The 12,356-nt window shown below is 50.0% G+C and overlaps 1 protein-coding gene across 1 annotated transcript in view; it reads left to right on the forward strand.

The window, feature by feature from the left end:
- Positions 1-716: 716 nt before the first annotated feature.
- The window catches only part of LOC136965931 (prostaglandin F2 receptor negative regulator-like), a 23,056-nt gene continuing 11,416 nt past the window's right edge, over positions 717-12,356 (forward strand). Inside the window, exons 1-4 of the mRNA XM_067260233.1 lie at positions 717-969; positions 3,140-3,508; positions 4,222-4,629; positions 6,508-6,873. Of these exons, the coding sequence (XP_067116334.1) occupies positions 924-969; positions 3,140-3,508; positions 4,222-4,629; positions 6,508-6,873 (1,189 nt within the window). The 5' untranslated portion in view covers positions 717-923. The remainder of the gene's footprint in view (positions 970-3,139; positions 3,509-4,221; positions 4,630-6,507; positions 6,874-12,356) is intronic.

Here is a 12,356-nt window from a genome sequence, read left to right on the forward strand (position 1 = left end):
TGATAACATGGCTGTGTTTATGTGAGTTACCTGTATATGAGCTACTAGTCCACTGGTAACTGGATCCAGTCCACTGGTTACTGCATCCAGCTGAACGTTGGCCCCAGGCACTTCCACCCTCAGCATGACTGTCTAAATGTTGGAGACGCACCTCACCTCCAGTATACTACATTACACTAAGTATCTCCCAGTATACTACATTACACTAAGTATCTCCCAGTATACTACATTACATTAAGTATCTCCCAGTATACTACATTACACTAAGTATCTCCCAGTATACTACATTACACTAAGTATCTCCCAGTATACTACATTACACTAAGTATCTCAAAACCATAAAAAATACAGTGTGGAGGGACCTGTGCTCGAGGCAGCCCTTGCATGGCCACAGGATAGTCTTGATGTGATCGCCAGCACACCTGCAGATATCTACATTATATAGTCTTGATTGTGTCACATTTGCTCAGTGGCATGAACTGGTAGGCACGGTATGAACAATGTTATGGTCATCGGTACCACAAACTGCAAGTCACCTTTTTCATTAACTCGTTCCCAGCCTTTGGATGACCACTGGAAGGCCCCACAGCCGCAATACCCCTCCTCCATCACCCCCAAAACTTCCGGACGTAGTTCCCTACATTTCAGGCACTCCTCCCACTCTCCATTCCGAAAATACAAAACGTTAACAAACGACATTCAGGATGAATCATGCGAACACTTGGGATCGCTCCTGCTGAACTCGTAGTACGTTCACTTAGAGGACATCTGACCATTCATCTTACGCCGCTGACAATTGTACACGTTTTTCCAACTCCGAGGAGTCGCCGGTGGATCAGCTTTTGCACAGATCCAAGCGGTCTTTACCCCGCGTCAGATTCCAGTGACAAAGGATTAGCCAGGCAGCTACACGACCTGCCGACATGGAACGTCCGTCTTTCATCGTTCTGCTTATCTTTGTATCGATTGGTAAGTGAGACAGCGACATATAAAGACTCGTCATTATTTTACAGAAAATGTTTGCAACCTATTTTCCAAACAGTTTACATTGACATGAAAGTATAGGCTATACTGCGGAGTCAGATTTTTGATTTGGAACAGTCGTTTAGATTACCAAAAGGCTGATTAAATAATTTGACCGCTCATACATTGAAGGGACTCTCATAATGAATATCGACAAACATTTGGTTACAAACATTATGAACTTGTGGAAACGGACGTCCCAGATGTCTGACTTCCCCGTTAAGAGTTTCTTTCAGTAGCCTACAGGTGAGGTGTCATGGGCGTGGGAATATGTCCGTTTGGATTTGTGTATGACAATTTCGGAATTTCTCTCCCCCTCCACTCCTCTCCCCTCCCCCCTGGCTTGTTTGATCCGTGATGGGTCCGGTCACAATCCCAGTCCTTCTCCCTAGATTAATCACGGTCAATCTTTGGTCGTTAATGAATGACCACGACCGATAATTGCTTGCCAAGAGGGCGAACACCCATTAAGTGAAACGAAAATTCTTCTGAAAGGTTAAGATTAACAGATGTGACATCAGTCCAGTTAATTCCGGTTTTTGGTCCTAACAATTTCATTGTCAGATACGTAGGCTATATCCATCCCATTGATCAGTAGGGGGAATTGAAATAATGGGCTCCAGACCTTCATGGTTTCAAAAAGCATTCGGATGTAATCATCCAGCGCTGTTCTAACGACTACAGCACACAGATCAAAGCGTAGTAGAAAGAGTATGTATGTTTATCAGTGGATAACTCTTTCTCTGTGCGTCATTAAACGCTTCCGGGTGGTGGTGGGGGGGGGGAGGCTGCCTAAATGATTGCAATGTTGGATGATCAAATGAACACCGTCAACAGCATGTCTCCAGTCTGGGTGAGGGAGCGGGATCCTGCATTCTGCAGCTCAGCACTGAACCATGTTCGGTTAGCAGTGGGTAGCCCTGGATAGGTTCAGGTAAGACGATTTTGGAAAAGCAAAGATCTAGGAGAGCTTGTCAGCGTTCATCGTACTACGTCCTGCTGGCCCTCCTGTCAGAGGAAACCACCGTTCGGGAGCGACCTGAACCCTGGAGAAGGCCTTGCTCTCCAGACTGTTCCATCGCTGCTATGCTAGCCTGTTTCCAGGTCGTCTGCTCAGTGTTCCCAGCATGGCTGTGAGAGGACAATCAGGCCTGGAGCTCCAGTAAACAGCCTCCTCAACCCGTGAGGAGGCTGTTTACTGGAGCTGGCTGTGGCGTGTAGCCAGTGGCAGGGGAAAGCTTGGTAATGAGGCTTAGTGAGGGGCAGGAGAAGACTGCCACTAGCTCTCATCAGTGTCCTCCTGCCAACTGATGTGGAGGATGGGGTGATTAGGTGTGTGTGTGCTGTGTGTTAGTTTCAGCATGCTGGTGTGTACACCACAGCTGGTGTGTTCTGCCTTCCCTGTTCTTGTTCAAGCAAGCCTTTTTGCTGTGAGTGAGAGTGTGTGTGTGTGTGTGGGGACTGGAGCTCGCTGCTCTGCCTGTTCCTCTGCTTGTCTTAACAGGTTCCATTTTAGGAGCGTGCAGAGAACAGACCCTCCAGAGAGGCTGGTCTAGCGTGTTATTTTTCTCTGTAGCGTATTCTCTCTGTTCTAGCATGTTCTCTCTCTCTCTCCACTGCCGTGTCAGAAAGCTGGAGCTGGTCTGTCAGGTCTGTGTAAGGGAAGGACTCAAGGACCCATCACTGTAGATGACTGAGACTACAGGACCCATCACTGTAGATGACTGAGACTACAGGACCCATCACTGTAGATGACTGAGACTACAGGACCCATCACTGTAGATGACTGAGACTACAGGACCCATCACTGTAGATGACTGAGACTACGTTTTTGCGTTTGCAGAAGAGGTTGGTCTCCACTGGAATGCTGGAAGACCCATACACTGATGTCATCTCACGGTCTCACACTCACTCACTCACTCACTCACACACACTTGCCGCAGGCATGGGCAGTGTTTGGAAGGGACATATACAGTAGGACGCCTGTAATGAGATCTGGTTCAGATCTGAAGTGCTGCTCAGAGGCTGTGTGTCTGTGTGTCTGTGTGTCTGTGTGTCTGTGTGTCTGTGTGTCTCCTGGTCCCCCAGGTTAAGACTGTGTCCTGTACCCCTGCAGGTGTGTGTGGGGCCCGGCTGGTGTCCGTGTCCAGCGCCCCCCTGATCCGCGTGGCGGGCGAGCCCACATCCATCCGCTGTGACGTCATCGAGTACGAGGGGCCCCGAGAGCAGGACTTTGATTGGGACTTAAAGGAGGGTGAGGCGGATGCAGTAAAGGTCATCTCCACCTTTGACCGCGATTACTCGGACGCGTCGCTAAGGGGCCGCATCGCCAGCGGCGACGTCTCCGTGGTGAGGCTGGAGGACAATGCGGTGGAGCTGAGGATAAAGAAAGTGAGGTCGTCAGACAGCGGCACCTACATCTGCAAAACCCCGAGCACAGACTCCGTCATGAGCGGCGTCTACGAGGCAGAGGTCCAGCTCACAGGTAGGGGGTGGGGAGAGAGTGGGCGTGTCTCTGAGGCGTGTCCTGACTAATCTCTTCTGACGTACTGTCAGGGTGTGTCATCATACAGAGCTGGTTACTGGGAGTTTTGTGTGCAGCTTGTTCAGACTGAAGTAAACAGCAGCAGTCTGCTCTCATGTTGACATGATGACAGGATGAGTGGGCTTGTTCAACTTTGGGACACAGTCATGCTTCCCTGGGCTCTTTATAACAGTTTATCCCAGTAAATAACACAGGTTGGCAACATGGGGAGAGAGAGAGATATTTAAAGATAATAAGATACACAGCTTCCACAGAAATGGAGAGCGTGTAGGAGACGGTTTGTTGGTTCCATTGGAATATGGTTGGAACTGCACACTCCTGGTTACGGATCATGTGCTGGTCTGTCAGTCCTTGTAAGTCGTTTTGGACTTTGAAGGAGGGAGGGAGGGCGTGAAGGAGGGGGGGGTGCTGCTCTTGGATAAAACAGAAGACGTAACATGAGTTTGTCCGTGTGATGTGTGTGTGTGTGTGTACGTGTGTTATGGATATAATGTGTGTGTGTGTAGTATGTGTGTTATGGATATAATGTGTGTGTGTGTGTAGTATGTGTGTTATGGATATAATGTGTGTGTGTGTGTGTAGTATGTGTGTTATGGATATAATGTGTGTGTGTGTAGTATGTGTGTTAACCAGGTCCCTCCCCCTCTCTGCAGTGATCCCTGCCACCCTCCAGGTTTCCCCAAGGCCGGCCACGCCCATCGTCCTCGAGGGCGGGTCCATCTCCCTGTCCTGCAATGTCACTCGCCAGCTCACTCTCCCCACCTACCTGTCCGTCACCTGGTTGCTACAGAGAGGAGCCAGCCCATTTGAGGAGATTCTGACCTTCGGCCCAGGGGGAGGAGTCACCACCGGGGCCGGATACGTTCAGCGCTACTCAGACGGAGGAATTCGATTGGTTCCCCGTGGGGAGGGGGTGTTCGGATTAATGATTTCCGGGGCAACGGCGTCGGATGCAGGGCTGTACAAGTGTGTGGGGAGGCAGTGGACCACGGAGCAGGGGAAGTGGAGGAACATCCTGGAGAAGAGCGGAGAGATGGGGGCTGTGAGCGTCACGCCCATTGGTGAGAGAGGGGGGGGGCTGTGAGCGTCACGCCCACTGGTGAGAGAGGGGGGGGCTGTGAGCGTCACGCCCACTGGTGAGAGAGGGGGGGGTGTTGAAGGGGTGGTAGCTGGAGTAGTTTCTTTGAGGTTCAAATGATTCTACCCTAACAACACTGTCTGTGTGCCGACTGGAGAGGATCTTGACCTCAAGCTGTATGTCAGCTCTGTCTCTCCTGCCCAGGAAGACCCTCACACAAGCACCAGGAGCACACACACACTCTCACACACACACACACACACACACACTCATATACACACTCACAGGTTTGAAGTGTAGTTGTTATGCTGTTGCTGGGGATACTCTTAGTTACCAGATCCAGAGAGAGGGAATGAAAGAGAGTGCAAGGGAGAGCGAGAGAGAGAAGAAAAGAAAGAGACAGAGAGTTATAACTCGGGCCTCTAGAAGTGTCCGTATCTAAGTGCAGTGTAGCCAAGAGGAGCCCTTATTGACTGAGAGACTCAAGCAAAGAGGATTGGACACGTCAAACAGGGAGATTTGCCATGGTTTTCTTTTGCAAACATGCAGGTATTAATAGTCACACACACTCATGCTGTCCAATCATGAGAAATCCAATCTGTAGCTATTCTACTGTTATCTGTAGCTGTTGTATAGAATAATATCTGTCCTATAAAATCATATCTGTAGCTGTTCTACTGTTCTATAGATCATATTATATACCTTTTTATACATTGTAACTTCTACATTCTACAATTGTATTTATACTTTCTAATTGCTAGATGTTTGATATTGGTTCATTAATGAATCAGATCACTCTTTCTTTGGGTCTACACACTGTTGGCTTTTGATGTGACATTTTTAATCAAGTTTTTATTTGATTGTTAATTCCCCTTCATTCTGGGTGGTTCTTCATTCTGTCATCCCATAACGTATCTCTCTCTCTCTCTCTCACACACACACACTGTCTTTCTCTCGTGTTTTGGGGATCTCAAATTTGCTAGAAAGCCGTCTTATATTGACACTCCATCTCAACCAAAATAAATCTGTGAGTGCTCAGCTCCCCTACGTCACACAGCTCCCCTGCTCCCCTGTTCAGCTCCACTACGTCACACAGCCCCCCGTTCAGCCCCACTACGTCACACAGCTCCCCTGTTCAGCCCCACTACGTCACACAGCTCCCCTGCTCCCCTGTTCAGCCCCACTACGTCACACAGCTCCCCTGCTCCCCTGTTCATCCCCACTACGTCACACAGCTCCCCTGCTCCCCTGTTCAGCCCCACTACGTCACACAGCTCCCCTGCTCCCCTGTTCATCCCCACTACGTCACACAGCTCCCCTGTTCATCCCCACTACGTCACACAGCTCCCCTGTTCAGCCCCACTACGTCACACAGCTCCCCTGCTCCCCTGTTCAGCCCCACTACGTCACACAGCTCCCCTGTTCATCCCCACTACGTCACACAGCTCCCCTGCTCCCCTGTTCAGCCCCACTACGTCACACAGCTCCTCTGCTCCCCTGTTCATCCCCACTACGTCACACAGCTCCCCTGTTCAGCCCCACTACGTCACACAGCTCCCCTGCTCCCCTGTTCAGCCCCACTACGTCACACAGCTCCCCTGTTCAGCCCCACTACGTCACACAGCTCCCCTGCTCCCCTGTTCAGCCCCACTACGTCACACAGCTCCCCTGCTCCCCTGTTCAGCCCCACTACGTCACACAGCTCCCCTGCTCCCCTGTTTAGCCCCACTACGTCACACTGCTCCCCTGTTCAGCTGTATGTCACACAGCCACAGGGAGAGACGATGTGAACACTTTCACAATAACATCAACAACTCTCCCTGAATGGCTGCCATGTCTCTCCCTCTCTCCCCTCTTCCAGCCCAGTCCCTGGTGGTGTCCGCCCTCTCCGACACCGCCCTCAACGTGGACGACACGCTGACCCTGTCCTGCAAGGTGACGTCCGACTCCCTGAGCCGTCTGGCGCTGGAGGTGTCGTGGCTGGTGGACGGGCGCGGCGTGGCCAGCCTGTCCCGGGACGGCATGCTGACCAACGGCTCCACCCTGGTGGGGCTGCAGCGAAGCGGCCAGGGGGAGTTCTCCCTGGTGGTGAGGGGCGTGACGGGCTCGGACGCTGGGCTGTACTCCTGCAGAGTGAGGGCGTGGAGCCGGAGCGGGGAGGCCGGGTCCTGGTACCAAGCTGCAGAGAAGACATCCAACCCTGTCAAGGTCCAGGTGGCCCGGATAGGTGAGTGTCTGGGATGAAGGGAGCGCCTTCAGCAAGACTACATTAAGGTTACATGAACATACGCATCCGTACTGGAAGGAACCTTGTGGTTACCTAAGAACATGTTTAAACCTTGTTTCAGTTAAGTAGGACTATGAGCAACGACGGCAGTATAGAATAGTACTGAAGTGTAAGAAGGCCCCGTATGGGGGAGGTGTGTGAGGGGTGAGGGGAGGGGTGAGTGGAGGGGTGAGGTGTGTGAGGGGTGAGGTGTGTGTGAGGGGTGAGGGGAGGGGTGAGGTGTGTGAGGGGTGAGTGGAGGGGTGAGTGGAGGGGTGAGGGGTGTGAGGGGTGAGGTGTGTGAGGGGATGTTGTAAAGGGGCAGTTGAAGGTTGTGTCACCAAAACAAGATCAATGTTAACATCCACTCACTCCTGAAAGCCCAACCTCCCCCACTTGTGTCATAACTTGTACCGCTAAACCACAGTGAAGTTTACCTTAGTTAATGTAACCTTTGTGTAAAGTTTTGACCCCTTTTAGTATTTTGGTAGTTTGGTACATTATGTAACCATGCTAATCAGGGTGTTGTAGTTCCTTTGACGGTCTGTGAGTGTTCTGTCTCATCATGTGAATAACGTCCTCCATAGCTCTCTCCTCTAAAAACTAAAGACAGCGCCGCCTCTAATGATCTCTGAAGTTCCCTGCTTCCTAACTAACTGAAACACTCCATTATACCAGACCATTACAGACGCTCTTTACCTCTTTATCACTTGCGCACATTCACACACTGTTGGGAGCCTCGGAAAATTACATACTTTTAACCGTTTCTGGTGATGCCAATAATTGTGACCCAAACAAAATCACAATTTCTTGACCAAAAAAGAAATGTTTTATCAATTTCAACTCGAATATTAGATGAATATATTTTGAATGAAGCTGATGAACACGAATGCTTTCTTTATCTTTAGGCTGCCAGTACTTGAGCTTGTGACTGTAACCATGTAACCCTCCCTCCAGCTAAGCTGCTAGTCTGGTCTGCTCACACACCAGCCTCCCTCTGTGAAGAGGATTGATTAGTCAAGCCTGCTCACTGCAGCGCTAACCTGTGTGTTTGGTTTCATAAGACTGTGTGTGTGTGTGTGTGTGTGTGTGAGGACTGACCTATTGCTGGTTGTAAGAGCTGCGGTGTCTTGCACACACACACACAGTCGGCACCCTCTCCATCACCATGCCAGTGGGTGGACCACACAGAGCAGTCTACTATAACTCACCTGACGTAAACAGGTCGTTTTAAACCGACGTGAAACTGAAAATGATAGTCAACGTTTCTGTAGAGTATAACATCGTATATAAAAGACAGCTTAGTGGATCAGATGGACTTCTGTAGCGGTGGTTCTGTAGCGGACATAAACATCTCGTTGACTCTGTTTCTAGTCTCGGGGTGGCTGAGCCCTGCTTGGAGGGGGAGGGGTGGGGATGGGGGGGTCAGTCTTGGGTTACCCTCCGACATTTCTGCTGGGTGTTTACACACACACACACACACACAGGCAGTATGTCAGCGTGGGCCCACGGAGCTGGGAGAGTCGGGACTCACCACCCAGAGCCCTGGGGACGCAAGCCACATTTAGCTGGAAATTCCAGCCTGGCTTCTGTGTTAGCGCTAGCCTGGCTCCTGTGTTAGGGCTAGCCTGGCTCCTGTGTTAGCGCTAGCCAGGCTCCTGTGTTAGGGCTAGCCTGGCTCCTGTGTTAGCGCTAGCCAGGCTCCTGTGTTAGGGCTAGCCTGGCTCCTGTGTTAGCGCTAGCCTGGCTCCTGTGTTAGGGCTAGCCTGGCTCCTGTGTTAGCGCTAGCCTGGCTCCTGTGTTAGCGCTAGCCTGGCTCCTGTGTTAGCGCTAGCCTGGCTCCTGTGTTAGGGCTAGCCTGGCTCCTGTGTTAGCGCTAGCCTGGCTCCTGTGTTAGCGCTAGCCTGGCTCCTGTGTTAGCGCTAGCCTGGCTCCTGTGTTGTGGTTTGCGGATGAAGTTAACCCAAGGGCATTAAGGCGTTGGTCTGAAATTAAGTGTATCTGTGTTATGTTCCAACATGGATGTTTGGAAACTGCAAGGCTTTAATAATAATACACTCTCTCTTTCTACTCTTTCTACTACTCTTTTCTTTCTCGCTGTCCCAAACACACTCACAGCCATGTGATAAAGGGATGTTGCCCCAAGTCTGAAGTGTAGGAGTCCCTTCCCCCACCCCTGTGGCAAACACACAGCACCTCCTGATATGGGTATGGAGGGGGGAGGTGGGTGTAGTTGGGTGGTGGATGGGAGACTGTGTGTTCATCCTGGAGGGCAGTGCCCAGAGGGCAGCACTGCGTAGGAGAAACGATCTCAAGGCCACACATCAATGGAGGAGGAACTAAGACTGCACACACACACGCTTTCTCTCATGCTCTCTCTTTCTCTCTCTCTCACACACACACACACACACACACACACACACACACACAAAGCTATACAAAATTATATAAACTAGTGCAACCCGTATATTTAAGTGGTTGCTAGTTCTTCTAGTTGTACTTTCTCTTGTACAATTCCCTATTTCTAATCAAACAGTTATCTGTTAGTTAGCACGACAACAATTAGCTGTCTTGCATAGGCTACAACCTGTTAGTCACCTGTTTAGCTCTCTGTGTCTCTGTTTAGACACAGAGACCTCTCTCCTCGACTCTTAACCCCCACGTTTCCCTCATTTCATGGCGACGTGAGGAATAAAATGTGGAGTCTGCTGGTACTGAAATCCCATTAAGCAATCGCTAGTTTCTGAGTCTTGCTGTTTTCAACGAACACGAGTTGCAACACCTGTGTGGGGCAAATACTAGGCGGCAAATTGTTTGGCCAATATTTGTCACGTTTATATATTTAGCTCATGTATTTGTCGTTCCTGGGTCATTGGGCTCTGACACAGGTTCTCGAAAAGAGGACTTGCCCGGGTAAAAGATGACATCTGGTCACACTAAGTTATCAGTCACACGTCAGCAGACAAGCCTACTTCCATTGTTTGAAAACGTTTAGGAAGTGAGAAGGGCGTGAGAGGAGAAAGTTTAGGTGAGGATATCAGGGTGGAGACCAAGAGAAGGAATGTTTTAAATCTCCTGGTCATCTTGCTCACTTTAGTCATTCACACAACACACACCCACACAAACCCACAAATCTGAAACCAGAGACCCAAGCTGAGGGCTGGCTGCAAAGCCAGGAGTCATTTCCCCCTCACCCTCAACCTCTCTGGACAGAACACCTGCTGTGCTCTGTTCAAATGATTAGATCTCAAGATGTTTGGTTTAACTACTGTGTGTGTGTGTGTGTGTGTGTGTGTGTGTGTGTGTGTGTGTGTGTGTGTGTGTGTGTGGCAGGTGTGTACACGTTTGTTAAACTTTAACAGCATTCACACAGAGTATTAACTGGAGTATAGTCTGGGCCCCTGTTAAGTTGCTGACAAACGGTATGTGAATGAGAAGCCGGACAGGGAAATACTATCAAGATCAACCATTACCCGAGAGAGAGGGAGGGAATGTGAGGTAAATGTGAGAGAGAGAATTAATGTGAGAGAGAGAGTGAATGTGAGGGAGAGGGAGGGAATGTGAGGTAAAGAGGAGAGAGTAAATGTGAGAGAGAGAATTAATGTGAGAGAGAGAGTGAATGTGAGGGAGAGGGAGGGAATGTGAGGTAAAGAGGAGAGAGTGAATGTGAGAGAGAGTGTGTGAGTGGGGTGGGGTTAGAGAAAGTCATGTTTAGTGCAGGTATAAGCAGGGTAGTTTCCGTGTGTTATAAAGAGACGTTATCTCTGTGGCAGCGCGCCAAACCACATGGAACTAGAGCACAGCGTTACTCAACGTTAAATTCCAGACCTTGTGTCGCACCTTTGTAAGTTGTTCAGGAAATGCAGGGCTTGTTGACTGGTTCCTGGTCAGAGCCCACCCTGCAGGAACACCTTTTCTCCGTCACAGCAGAGAAGGGCTTGGTCATTATCCATGTGTCTCTCTCTTTTTGTCTCAGAGACGTTTTTGTTAAGTATACTGTCTTTAGTTGTTTCACACTGAAAACCATCCACCCACCTGCTTTTATTTCTTATCGGCGCCATCTCATGCAGGCATACTCATTTGTGTACATACAGATAAACACTAACAATAAGCTGCAGTCTTGAAGTGCTTCTTTGTGGTATTGACACCTGTTTTCCACACAGACAGTGCCTAGGCAGTGTTGACTGTGTAAACCCTTCCCTGCACTGAGTCTTATCCATGAGTCACCTCCAAACAAGTCTTATGCACGAGGCTCCAACTGAGGTGAAACTGAAACCGGTTTTATCAGAGATACTGACCCCCCGAGACCTGTCACAGTTCTAGAGAAGACTTTCTGTCTCTAACAATAGCAGAGTGGTTAATGAATCCAGCGTCAGCCCCACCCTCCTCCCTGTCTCTCAGGATGAGTCCAGGCCCAGCCCCACCCTCCTCCCTGTCTCTCAGGATGAGTCCAGGCTGTGTGCTGAACTCTGGACGACGCCTCTGCTTGGCGTGAGGAGCATTTCCTCTTCTGAGGTTCCACCAAATCTTATCCTCATAACCGCCCAGAGCTGCTCTGCTCCGGCTAAGCTACACGCTAGTCAGCTAGCAGACACTTTCATCCAAAGCGACGCACAAATAGCGAGAGTATACAGAGTACTACAGAACATCGAGGATGGGAAGCACGTGGCTCTAGCAGTGTTTTGGTGGTCGGAGTCGAGGAACGGTCTGCATTTACAGACACAGCTGAGCTGACCTCAGATCAGCTGTTGTTCTATGAGGCTGTAGACTGTAGCAGTGCATGTTGCCGGAGTCGGGTGCAGAGGAAGCTGATCCTAGATCAGTTCTGTCTGATCTGAGAGAGCCGTTTCCTAACGCCACCCCACCCTGATTCCTGGGTGAGAGAGACGGATGACCTTTGACCTCCTCTATCACTCTCACATACAGATCCTCTGCAGCAGGGTTTCTTTAAATCTCTTGCAAGATTTATTTTGTAGCATTTGTGCGCCTCTGCTGAAGAAGCTGGAGTCTTCACACTGCGCGGGAGTGTGTGCCTTTGTTCTATTTTTGAACCGTGTGTGTGCGGTGCGTGTGCATGTGTGCGTCAGAATGAGAGAGAGAGAGACAGAGAGAGCGAGAGGAAAGCAGGGGGTTGTGAGAGAAGGATATGGGCACATGGGTAATTGGCAGGGATCCTCTCGTCACGAAGGAAGTGGGGAGGATTTGCACAAACGACGTGTGTGTGTGTGTGTGTAGGCACAGATGAAGGGGGGTTATGTAGCAGATGGTGACGGTGCATGATTCAATCCCTGTGACGAGCAGATAACATTATGCAAACCCATCACTCAACACACACACACAAACACACACACATACATACAGATGGCCCTAATAAAAGGCTGAGGTGTGTGTGTGTAAATCTTCTGTCAAATGAAGCAGAAAGCCGGTCTGTGGGAGGGGCAGAG

Source organism: Osmerus mordax, chromosome 22 (assembly GCF_038355195.1).
Source record: "Osmerus mordax isolate fOsmMor3 chromosome 22, fOsmMor3.pri, whole genome shotgun sequence".
Taxonomy (NCBI): domain Eukaryota; kingdom Metazoa; phylum Chordata; class Actinopteri; order Osmeriformes; family Osmeridae; genus Osmerus; species Osmerus mordax.